Source organism: Podarcis tiliguerta (genome assembly GCF_965153285.1).
Source record: "Podarcis tiliguerta genome assembly, chromosome: 5".
In the NCBI taxonomy this organism is placed as follows: domain Eukaryota; kingdom Metazoa; phylum Chordata; class Lepidosauria; order Squamata; family Lacertidae; genus Podarcis; species Podarcis tiliguerta.
This window is the reverse complement of record NC_139538.1, coordinates 96,337,156-96,349,316: the sequence shown is the minus strand read 5'-3', so window position 1 is coordinate 96,349,316 and position 12,161 is coordinate 96,337,156. Positions and strand designations below refer to the sequence as shown.

The 12,161-nt window shown below is 45.2% G+C and overlaps 2 protein-coding genes across 2 annotated transcripts in view; one reads left to right on the top strand and one right to left on the bottom strand.

Annotated features, from left to right (window-relative positions):
• SMC1B (structural maintenance of chromosomes 1B) overlaps positions 1-12,161 on the top strand; it is a 387,986-nt gene that overhangs the window by 264,203 nt on the left and 111,622 nt on the right. The gene's annotated exons all lie outside the window — the stretch shown is intronic.
• FBLN1 (fibulin 1) overlaps positions 1-12,161 on the bottom strand; it is a 59,435-nt gene that overhangs the window by 5,883 nt on the left and 41,391 nt on the right. Inside the window, exons 15-16 of the mRNA XM_083440769.1 lie at positions 9,077-9,219; positions 7,927-8,058 (exon numbers count right to left, since the gene is read on the bottom strand). Coding sequence (XP_083296895.1) covers positions 7,927-8,058; positions 9,077-9,219 — 275 coding nt within the window. The remainder of the gene's footprint in view (positions 1-7,926; positions 8,059-9,076; positions 9,220-12,161) is intronic.

Genomic DNA, 12,161 nt, shown 5'->3' with positions numbered 1-12,161 from the left:
TACAAAATTGCACGCTGCATGTGGTGTAGGTGTGGGGTTTTTTTACATGTGTGGTGATGCTTTCCTGCCGCACAGCCTGCTACCAAACCCACTACTTCCATTTGGTTTTCATTAGCCAAAGGGAAAGGATACAGCCTTCCTTTTCTCACTGGCTGTTGCTGGAGGCACATCCACGATGTTTCTATTTTTAAAGCAGCTCTTTTGCGCAGAACTGCTCTTGCACAAAAAGAGAAAATAAAATTTGGCCTTGCAGGAGGTGGCAAAGAAAGGAAGCAGCAGCAGCCATAAAGGAAATTTTTCTAAAGATGTTTTATAGATGGTACATAACACCTAGCAAAATATTCAAGATGTATAAAACAAAATCCAAAATGTGTTGGAGGTGTAATCAATCAGAGGGGACGCTGCTACACATGTGGTGGACCTGTAATAAAATTAAGATCTCCTGGGATATGGTATATGATAAGCTGAAGAAAATATTTAAACAAACCTTTATAAAAAAAAGTGACAGAAGCTTTTCCGCTGGGCAAATTAGATTCCAACATTGCAAGTGAAAATAAGAGAATATTCCTGTATGCAACATCAGTAGCGAGAATCTTAATTGGAAAAAAGAGATAGTATCAACAAAAAAAGAGAGGCAAGATAAATTATTTGATTACCTTGAATTGGCCAAAATGACAGATACAATTAGGGGATGATCTAAACAAAAATTCCAAAAAGAATGGGGAAAATATAGAGATTATCTAACATTACTCGTTGCAAGTGCCAGGAGGGTGCTGGTTTTAAACTTAGCATTGTTTGTCTTCTCACGCTTCTCCTCATCGGGATTTCTGGTACTGCAGACAGATGCTGAAGGTATTCTTTTGGCTCATTTATGTTGCTGTAAGATATAATTACATTTCCCTCCCTCTTGCCCGCCTTCGAAATATGTCAGCCCCTCAGGCACTTCACCTTCATGTCTGGTTTCTGCTTGTATTTTGTATCACTTAGCCAGTTTGCTAATAACCTTGCATCTTAAACTTAAAAGAGCCATTCTGTTGTTTAACTCATTCCTCGCAAATACTCCTGAGCTGGCAATATGCGGAGCTGCAGAGCATCGTCCCAGAATCTAGACCTGGAATCCAGCACAGGATCCCCGAGGCCACTAGATCTGAAGTGAAGCAGGCAGATCTAGCAGGAGCCAGGGACCTATTCTGGAAAGACTGGCCAACCAAAAGGCTGAATGTTACCTGTCAATTGCATCAGTGGATGTTGCAGAGCCCTGCTTCCTTCTTGTGCCAAAAGTGGACTCTGACATCTTAGCACACACAGTCCATGTCAATTAGATGGGACAACGTTCTTAATGCAAAAATTGTGTTTGTATTCATGTCTCACTCTACTTTCTGGATTTACTAATTTTCTTCACCATACCATGAAATATTTTGCTTTGGTTAGTTTGGTTGCACTAATTGGGACATACTTAATAAAAATGTGTTGGGCCATATTCAACTGAATCATACCGCTAGTGGAAGCCAGTGAAAGGATTCCCAATAGTGGCAACGGGACTTCCCCTCCTCCTGCCCCCCCCCCGCCATCTCTAAATCTGCTCTGGAGGGCGGGGGGAACCCCAGGAACAGACTAAGGGGGCACGTGGGGAGAGGAGAGAGGGAGAAAATTACACAGCACAAGAAAAATCCTTGTGCTGATGGAACATTAGCCTTACGCTGAATATGGAATTTGGAGAGTTCAAACCACACACTGCACGTATTGCAAAGAATCTTGTGGCACCTTAAAGACAAACAAATTTGCAAATAATTATGGGGACACACCCTTGCTGCACATTATTTAGCGTCATTTCAGCTTTGGTAAGTACATGGGAACATAAAAACTGCTGGATTGGCCCAAGGCCCATCTAGTCCACTGTTGTTTTTCGAACGGTGGTCAGGTTGACTATTTCAGAAGTTTACAGGAAAGACATAAAGGCAACACCCACATCTTTTTGACAGTGTATTCAGCTCTACTACCTCTGAACGTGGAGGTTTCATCTGTCATAGCTAATATCCATTGATAGACCTATCCTTTTTAAAGAACCTCATCACCACTGCCACATCTTACAACTGTGGACCATCAAACTAATCATGCGTTGTGTAAAGAAGTGCTTATTTTTACCTAATTCCACTGCCAATCAATATAGCTGGGTAGCCCCAAATTTTAGTTTCAGGGGAGACACAAAGAGAGGGAGTGGAGGGGGGGGGAGAGAGAGCAGGATCCTGTTCATAACTGAATAGCATAGTCATGTCACCAAGGCCGTGACAAGGGCCACTCCTTGACCATTTCTTGACTATAAGCCGCACCATGGCACACACCAGGCCACGTCTGCGTGATTCAATTTACCAGGGAAAATAAAGGGCTAATTCAGAGGATTGGGCCCGGAAGCCATTGCACAATCCATCCATCATTACCTAGAGATGAGAGCTGCTATTTTAAGCAGAATTTCTGAAGAACGAATCCTTTTCAGCTGCTGTGCATTCTAATTCCTGACCAAATTCCAAGAATAAGACTAGGAAAGGGGGCTTCTACATCATCTTGCCCCCAGTTTGGTCTTAGTCACACTTAGCTTTGCTCTGCTCTTTCCAGGCCTGCTCTGCTAGTTAAAGCTCCCCTTCCAAGCACCCCTTTTTTGCTCCAGAGTTTTCCAGTCTTTAAAGCTGAATCAGAGCAAACAGGAATCCGTGGAAATCCTCAACTGACATTTGCTCCAATTCGGTGGTAGAAAGTGGTGCATTGTGGGGAAAGCTCAGGGCAAGGGGGGAAAGCCCTTGGGCACAAAGCAAGCATTAAAGCCCAGGCCTCCTCTGCCTGCTAAGTGTGAAGAAGCCCTTTGACTCAGCTTCAGTTCAGCATCCCACCCTCTATTCTGTGCCTTCTCTGCAGAATTAATACCTACGCACAGTTCTGGCTATGCAGATGAAGAGAGGAATAATTATTTTGCTATGCTTTCATAAGGCTAATTGCAGGGCCTAATTTATGCCAGAACACATCAGGGCACAGTTCCAGTATCTGTTTTTAGTGCCTAAACAGAGCCCTGGAACAGGAAGGCACAAAACCAGATGGCTGTGGATGAGGGGGACCATTGACTCGCCACTGTCTCCTCTTGCTTTCGATAAATGCTCTCCTAATACGATTTTGGATTTGTTTGTCTACACTAAAAAGCACAAGTTTGAGAGGTTTACCACTATGTCCCCTGCTTTCTAGGCATGGGTCAGAGTGGTTATCCTTTTTCATAGAATCATAGAGTTGGAAGAGACCTCAAGGGCCATCGAGTCCAACCCCCTGCCAAGCAGGAAACACCATCAGAGCACTCCTGACATATGGTTGTCAAGCCTCTGCTTAAAGACCTCCAAAGAAGGAGACTCCACCACACTCCTTGGCAGCAAATTCCACTGTCGAACAGCTCTTACTGTCAGGACGTTCTTCCTAATGTTTAGGTGGAATCTTCTTTCTTGTAGTTTGGATCCATTGCTCCATGTCCGCTTCTCTGGAGCAGCAGAAAACAACCTTTCTCCCTCCTCTATGTGACATCCTTTTATATATTTGAACATGGCTATCATATCACCCCTTAACCTCCTCTTCTCCAGGCTAAACATGCCCAGCTCCCTTAGCCGTTCCTCATAAGGCATCGTTTCCAGGCCTTTGACCATTTTGGTTGCCCTCCTCTGGACACGTTCCAGTTTGTCAGTGTCCTTCTTGAACTGTGGTGCCCAGAACTGGACACAGTACTTTTTGCCCCACCTCTTTCCCCTGGGAATAGCCACACTTGACCGCTGAACCGGAGCAAGCGTCGATCCAATTCAGTGGTAAAAAGCAGGTTTTCCCAGTGAGAAGAGGCAGGATCAGAGGAAGCAGGGAAGAGCCCTGGGGTTTGATTGCTGCTGCGGCAACACTGGGGAAGAGGGGTTCCAAAACACACCTGATGTCTCCTTTTTCTAGAAATTAAATGCCATCAGACAGAAAGTAGATTGAAAGCCTGTGATTACCCAGCCATATGCCTGCTATAGGGCCATTCTTTGAATGTGAGCCTCATCATAATACCCTGGTTTCAGAAAAAGTTTCCTACTAACAGCAATGTTCAAGGGCAAAAGTTTCATTTTCCATTAACCAAGCGTAAGTGTGTAAGTGCCTGGTTGGGGCCGGGGGGGCCGGGGGGAGGGAAGGAGAGAAAACATCCTGCAGTTGAATGCCCGGCCTGAACACAGGTGGTATTACAGAACCCCAACACAGAGCAGGGGGGGAAAGCTGCATAGTGCTCTCTAATACCCCAGGCTTTAATAGGACCTTTTTGTACAAGCTGAAAACGAATTCCTCATTGACAGCTGGTTAAAAGGTACGAGGGGGGGCGGAACGAAACAAAACAAAAAGGTATGTAGCAGAAAGTCTGTAAAAAGGCTTAAGGAGAACAAGCTGAGGCTTTACTTCTGTTTCCCCTTTCCCCTAGTTCAGCCGTGATTTCAGGCTACAAGGAATATCTTGCAGAATGAACTGCTAAACTTTGGGGCTCTTTGCAAAGGGGCCAGCCAGGTCTCAGAACCCAAGCTTAGAAACCAGCGGGAGAATCCTGCATGTCTAGTTCTTTCCCAGCCTGGTACAGCATGTATATTGTGACCATCACCAGCCTAGGCTAAAGTGAGCTAAATTTTGAGGGCACAGATAAATCACAGCCAAAATTCACCAGGGCTTAGCCCCAGAAACTGTTTTCTGTGCCAACCATAGTTGTATAGGTGTTCCCTATCTACTACCCCATTTCCATCAGGCTCCGCCCTGAGCCCCCAAATGTGGTGGGGTTTAGCCCACTGATCCCAAAGACAATATCTTTGGCCATTTGCTGTGTTGCACCCCTTCTTCCCTAGTTAGGCTCCAGAACTTTAACTATGAGGGCTTGGGAGACCTGGCAACCCCAGGTGGAAGGAGAGCTTGTCGGGCGAAGAGATTGAGCCATTTAAGCAAAAATACCAAAGAGTGATCCTCACACAGCAGAAAGCAATGAGACAGAACCTGAAATGTCTGTTTACATATCGGTATATATTGTAAACCAATGGTATGATAGTCATCTGTGCTCACAAAGCTCCTCTTTGTTTCCGCTCTTTCAACTCGGGGAGCTCAGTGAGGAGGGCACAGAGTGGCCATTCTTCAAAGTGGCATCCGCATCGTGGAATGCCCTCCCCAAGGAAACCAATCTCTCCTGCTCCCCTGCAGCCGCCCTTGAAGAGTATTTTGCCATCACATTTGTGTTCTAAAGATGTTTCCTGTGGACTGATCTGGCTTGTGGGGCATTTTTCACTCAACGGGCTGCTGCTTTTTATTGTTGGCTTTTAGTAACTCTTAAGTACAAGGTTCCCCTGGAGGTTGTTATAGTGGTACCTCGGGTTACATATGCTTCAGGTTACAGACTCCGCTAACCCAGAAATAGTGCTTCAGGTTAAGAACTTTGCTTCAGGATGAGAACAGAAATCGTGCCGCGACGGCAGCAGGAGGCCCCATTAGCTAAAGTGGTGCTTCAGGTTAAGAACAGTTTCAGGTTAAGTACGGACCTCCAGAACAAATTCAGTACTTAACCCGAGGTACCACTGTACTGGTTTTCAGGAAGGATTCAGTTGCATTCTGGACAATATCAGTTTGTGCAATTAAAGTGGATTAAAGCACTCTGGTGCAGCAATCCACAGGGGGAGGGAGGGTAGACCACCACCTTTCACAGCTAGGAAAGTGAGGAGGAAATGCATTAAAATGTGTAGGGAAATGATTAGTTGATGGGGAAATGTATAATCTCCCAACAAACCAATTGGAATGGATCTTCAGTAAAGAGCAGGCATTGTATAACTGCTGCACAAAATCAGGATAAAGGCTCAGTAAACAGGTCACCTGAAGGAGCTGTTTGTTTTCAACTTGTGCAGGTGCCTTGGGTGCCATTTATGGTGGTTAATGCAGATAAAAAGAGCTACTCGGGATGTGAGAACTACCTCTTCCCATCCCACGTGCTTCTCTGGCCCTCAGCATCAGAGATCTGATCATCTTCTCCTGCTGCTGACTGAAATTTGCCAGACAGCCGTGGGTGAAAGTGCTTTTTCAGTCTCTAGCTGCACCTCCATTGCACCTCCCAGGGAAGGAGGGCAGCTACTGACATCTTTGCTTCTTTTCCTGGCTGGCAGCTCAGGAGAGTTTTGGAGAAATTTGTCCTTCAATCCTTACTGTAGTTTTTCTGTCTGCTTTATTCCGTTTGTGATCAGCTACTGCGGATATCAAATTTTGGACAGAAACGTGGGGCAATTTTTAAACAGCAACTAAACGTTTCAAGCCGTAGCCCAGCGTTGCCCAACCTGGTGCCCCTCCAGATGTTGGGCTCCAGTCCTGAGCCTGGAGGGCCACCGGCTGCTCTGCAAAGCCATGCAGATAACAGCAGGCCTGGGTTTCAAAGGTTTGGGATGTCAAAGCGTAGGGATTGGCATCCTGAGTGGAGCCCTTTTTTATCCTGTTTAAGCGAATGGTTGCCATTCACTTCTGTGGGAAAAGCCAAGGTCCTGGGCTTGTGGGTGCTCTTGGTGCAGGGAGGGAAGCCTGACAGAGATGCTGCGAGGAGAGAGTCACAGAGTCACGGAGAGAAATGCCTTCTTCTCCGGGAGCCCCCACAAGGCCTTCCATTGACCACAATACAATAAAGAGTCCCACCCACCACAGCAAAAAGCAGGCCAGTAGCATATAAACAAGGAAAGCAAAGAACCCCCTCCACCATTTTTACATAATCTTCACCGTAAACACAAAACAACCCTCCAGTTATTTAACTGTCGTTTTCATCAACAAACCCTGTTTAAGACGTGGGAGCTTATAAGCCTGCATTAACATGTTGCCTCTTGGCATGCAGCCTCACATTTCTGCTCGATAAATTATGAAATAAATCTAGATTTATGTTACAAGGATTTGCGTTGCTACAAGACAGGAAAGCCAACAGCGCCACCTTCAGGCTGAGCTACAAAAGGTGCCTCTCTCTATGTTGTGTGTGGCAGCTATTTCACCCCGGTGCAGCTTCTAGCAATAGTTATTTAAGAAACTAATATCCATATAAGTTCAAAGCAAAAATACAGAAGGACTTTTGTTATCTGACCATCTCTTGCAATGTGCACAAAATAGCAGCCTGGTCTGCCCAGATACCAGCAGCAGCAGCAGCAGCAGCGACAACGTTAGTAGGAATAGTCACATTCAGTGGATATGTGCATCGCTTACACTGAAGCCTCATAGGGAGGGTTACTGTTTCATTCTCGTTCTTGTCTTTATTGTGTGTTTTGTGTTTTTATCTTGTATTTTTATGCTGTGGACTGCCCTGAGATCTATGGATGAAGTGTGGTATACACAATTAATTAAGAATACACACACACACACATACAGCATAAAAATACAAATTAAAATACAATTGCTTCTCAATAGCTAACCCCACCATCATCCTCAGGCTGGATGACCAATGAACAGAAGTGATTGGAGGTTTATCGCGGCAGCATCTAGACAGCCAGCCACAGGTTTTCCTTCTCTAGATAATTGCAGATCAACATGCAGCTTCTTGTGTTGTTTTTGTTCAGTAGCAATATTACGACAGTTTAGGACAGAGATACACATGCTTGAGCTTCTTCAGCTTTGCCTGTGTACCCCATACATTCTCTTGGTGGCACTGAACAGAAAAACATTGTTGTTTTTCAAACAGGGGAGGCAAAAAGTATCATTTGATTTGATATTGTGATTTCATTTTTATATCTTTAATTTGCTTGTAAGATGCCTTGTAGATTTGTAACCCTAAAGGCTAGGTGTATATAATGTATAAATAAATAAAAATTAATAAAGGATGCAATAAGCCAATGTTCATTGATTATTCCCTTGAGTTCGGTAATAATAGGAGAACTTGTTCCTCACCCACAGTGATGCCGTCCATGTAGCGCTTGATGATGTCAAAGGAATCCCGCAGATTTCCTTCGGTGATGTCAAATATGATGTCTGCCTGGTTGCCCGGGTATGCTGGCGTGATGGCACGGAGGAAAATAATCTCTGAGGGGAAAGATATCGGAAGTAAGCTAAAAATGGCAACAATAAAACCTTTAAATCAGTGCAATTGCAAATCAGAAAAGTTAAAGCAGAAAAATAAGAAAGCAAGATTATACTTCAGGCTGTCTTATCCTTCACGAGACTTACAGAAAAGTCTTGCTGGGGTGGCAGGAGCTGCATCTGCCTGTGACTTAATACTGCAAGAGGAGTACTAAGAACCTAGAACGACAGGCCCTCATCCTGCAGCCTGGAACAGGGCTCAGCAACCTTTTTCAGCCATGGGTCGCTCCACCGTCCCTCAGACCTTGTGGGGGCCGGACTATATTTTTTTGGGGGGGGGATGAAAAAATTCCTATGCCCCACAGATAACCCAGAGATGCATTTTAAATAAAAGCACACATTCTACTCATGTAAAGACATGCTGATTCCCGGACCGTCCATGGGCCAGATTGAGAAGGCGATTGGGCCTCATCCAGCCCCCGGGCCTTAGGTTGCCTATCCCTGGCCTAGAACCTGCACAGGTGTGTTAATTAATTCCCTCCCTCCCATCATCTGCAACTCTGCAGAACCATTTTGCCTTGAGGGGAGGAGAGAAAAAGCCATTACAGCCTCTTCATTGTCTTTTCAATTTTATTGTGTTTTTTGTAAAACAACAACAACTTCTACAACATTTTTTCCATTTCATTGATACTTATTGTTGTAATAATATTAATGTAAATCGCTTTTTGAAGTCAGCCTGAAAATGAGTACAGTATATTAATACCTGAAATAAAATAAAACCATAAAAGGAAGCAATTTAGGCATAGGTCCCCTGCTATATGACTGCTGTGCTACGTTCCAGCAGCATGGACATTGTGGGGGGGGGGGCCTCTCAGGGGTGCAAACCTAACAATGAGTCTGGAGGTCCTGGGCTGCCCAGATGACAAGACCTTCTCAGCCTTGCTATGCATTTGGCTCTTAGCAATTCTTTCTGGGATGTTTAGACCATAGGCTGCTTCTACAGAGTGAGGGAAAGCATTACCTTCAGGCCTCGTGAAATCCCTGAATGTGGGCAATGAAATGACCGTGTGGGAAATGGTGTGAACTGGATCTAACATGCAGTTGACGTCATTCGGTCGGCAGGACTTAATGCAGCGAACAGTGTCTGTCTTCTCATGTCTGACTCTGAGGGAGAGAAGGGAAAGACAAACGTGGAACATAAATTCAGTTGTGTCGCATTGCAAGGATCAAACAAGCAAGGTGCAGTAAAGATGGAAATTCTTATTTTAGATCCTGATCTCACTGTGAAACACTATGCATATGTATATTTTCCTTAGCCTCTGGGGTCTGATCTGTGTTTTGGACATGTATTTTACACTGGACTAAAGGCAACTTGGGTAGATCCAACTACCACTGGGTCAGAAAAGCTACAAGTCACAAAAATTGTTTAAAGAAATTGCCCTGGACAGTCAAGTCCAATGACCACCTTGACAGCTTCTTCACCCTGCACCAGAATCCAGCAGAGGCTGAGTCCACGATACAGAGCAGCAGCCCTGGGAGCTGGCACAAAGCTTTCCTTATTCCCCATACCCCTCTTGGAGCCTGCCAGGCTTTGACTTGATGCCCCCCCCCCCCGGTCCTGCCTGCGTAGCAGAATTTTTGAAATCTGAAGTGGGCAATTTCCACCAGTAGGACTGGACAGTTTATGAACATCTGCAGTTTGGTGAAGACCAAGGGAGACGCGTTCAGCTGTGCTATGTTCAAGTAATGAGTTTTTGGACTGGGAGCTCTTTTGACACTTTATGCTATCATAACTCCCCGATCCATTGGGAGAAGGTGGACTATAAAATATAAATAGAATAAAGCTATGTATAGAACTGCCTGATTATGGAACAAAAACAAAAATCGACTGAAACAATTTTCCTACTTTTTCTGCTCAGAACGGTTTCAGTGTTTTGGACTTGGCAACAGTCATCCTTGGACCAGTGGCAAGATGAGAGTAAGATAGCATCTTGTTATTTATTGAAGCTGAAAAAAATGGTCATGGCTGAATACCAGCAGGAAGCAATCATTTCTTCAAAGGATCCATAACTAAAGTTTGGGGGAAAGGTTGGAGTTGGAACCAAGCTGAAGATGTGAAATGAAATTGTGCTTTTACCGGGAAGGGGGGGGGGGCTTCTGAGGTTGCTCTGGGGTTTGAGTTGCAGATTTTATCTAACTCCTTTGTGTACAAGTTGGACTCTTTCCAGGTAATGTTGTGGGTAGCATAAGAATATTACAACTGAGCAGGTGTTAGCAGGGAGCCAAGAAGAATGGACTGGCTGCATGACTAATATGCAACCATTTCATTTAAATTTCCATTCCCACACCAGCACCATCAGAACAGATCTTTTTTAAAATGTTGCCAGCATTATTCATCCATAACCTAAAGCCAATTTGTCCAAAAAAACTACTTAGGGTGGATTCTCATTAACAATTTTTTAACTGAATTCAAGGCACATCCACTCCCAACCCCCCAAAGGTTTTATGCTATATTGAACAAGTTTTGCAGTCAACTGCTCAACACTTGCTCAGATCTGAACAAGCCAAATCCAGCTGGCAGCCAAAAATAAATAAATCCAGTATAGCTTGAACTGGGTTTGCAAGAAACAAATAGAAGGTGGCAGTACCATATCCTCCAAGCGTTCTGGAATTACAAAAGCCATCCTGGCTTCTGATTTAATCCCAGGAGGTGACTATTCCCTCTCCCTTGGGCATCTCAAAGTGACTGCTGGAAGGCGGGAGAGGAGGCCGGGAGAAGCTGCTGCTCCAAGGCCAGCTCTCAGGGGCAGGCAGAGGGCAGGGAGTAAGGGGGAGCCGAGCACAAGGAGTCTGGCTTTAAAAAATGCTCTGTGCATCTGCACCTAATTTTGCCCCTTTCTAAAATGTATTTACAGTATTAGTGTGTGTTTTTCTTTTTTGTAAATTTACCAAAGAATAAAATAAAACCGTTGCCGCAGTGGTGGTGGAAATGCTCTGCAGGGGGGCACAAACAATGGGGGGGGTTGAGGAGGGTCCGTGGGAGGGAGTGAGAAATGTCCCTATTTTCATCTGAGGAGTGCTGGAGGGTATGCAGCATCAGTAAGTGGAAGAAAGAAGGGTTGAGGGGGCCTCGTGTGGAGAAGCCAGAGCCCAACCTAGTGAAATGGTGTAGCGTATGAGGCTGCTAACCTTAGCCCTTCCTTTTGGACCAGAAAGGGAAAAGGAGATGCCACATCAGCCCCTGTATGCAGGCACTCTTCAGCCTCTGCGCTGGCCAGGCCTGGTGGAAGCACGTCAGAGCCGGGCTGCTGGATCAGGCAATGGCCCCTTTAGTCCAGCATCCTGGTCTCACAGTAGCCAAGCCAGGTGCCTCTGCAAAGCCCATTTGCAATACGGTGGTACCTCGAGTTACAAACGCCTCAGGTTACAAACACTTCACGTTACAAACTCCGCTAACCTGGAAGAGTTACCTCAAGGTGAGAACTTTGCCCCAGGATGAGAACGGAAATTGTGTGCCAGTGGCGCAGCAGCAGCAAGAGGCCCCATTAGCAAAAGTGGTGCTTCAGGTTAAGAACAGTTTCAGGTTAAGAACGGACCTCCAGAACAAATTAAGTTCATAACTAGAGGTACCACTGTACATTAATGTCTTCACATGTTCCACACCATTTGGAGGCCCCCTGCCTCCAGCGCAGCCCTCAAGGCAGGCAGCCATGGATAGGCTTCTCCTCCATGGTTTCTGTCTCCCTCCCTTTTAAATCAGTGGCAGCACCTTCCAGTCCATGCACTGGGGGGGGGGGGAGAGGCTCCCTTTGTTTGCCTTGATTTTTCCTATATATTCAGCTTCTTTGGATTACCTGCTATTTTTAGAGAAGGAGAGAAGGTTCTCCCCGTGAGGATTGCTTAAGAGACTTCTAAGCTGCCTTCCCCAAGTGGAATGTGGCATGAAAGCATTTTAAAACAAACTGCAAAATTACAATTAAAATAATAAGGAACCACTTCACACACCTCAGCCACTTGGCACCTCCTTACAGATGAGATCCAGTTATGCAGATAGGCTTCCTCTTCTACTCCAGCAATGTACAAATGGGCCTTGTCCTTCTTCCTCT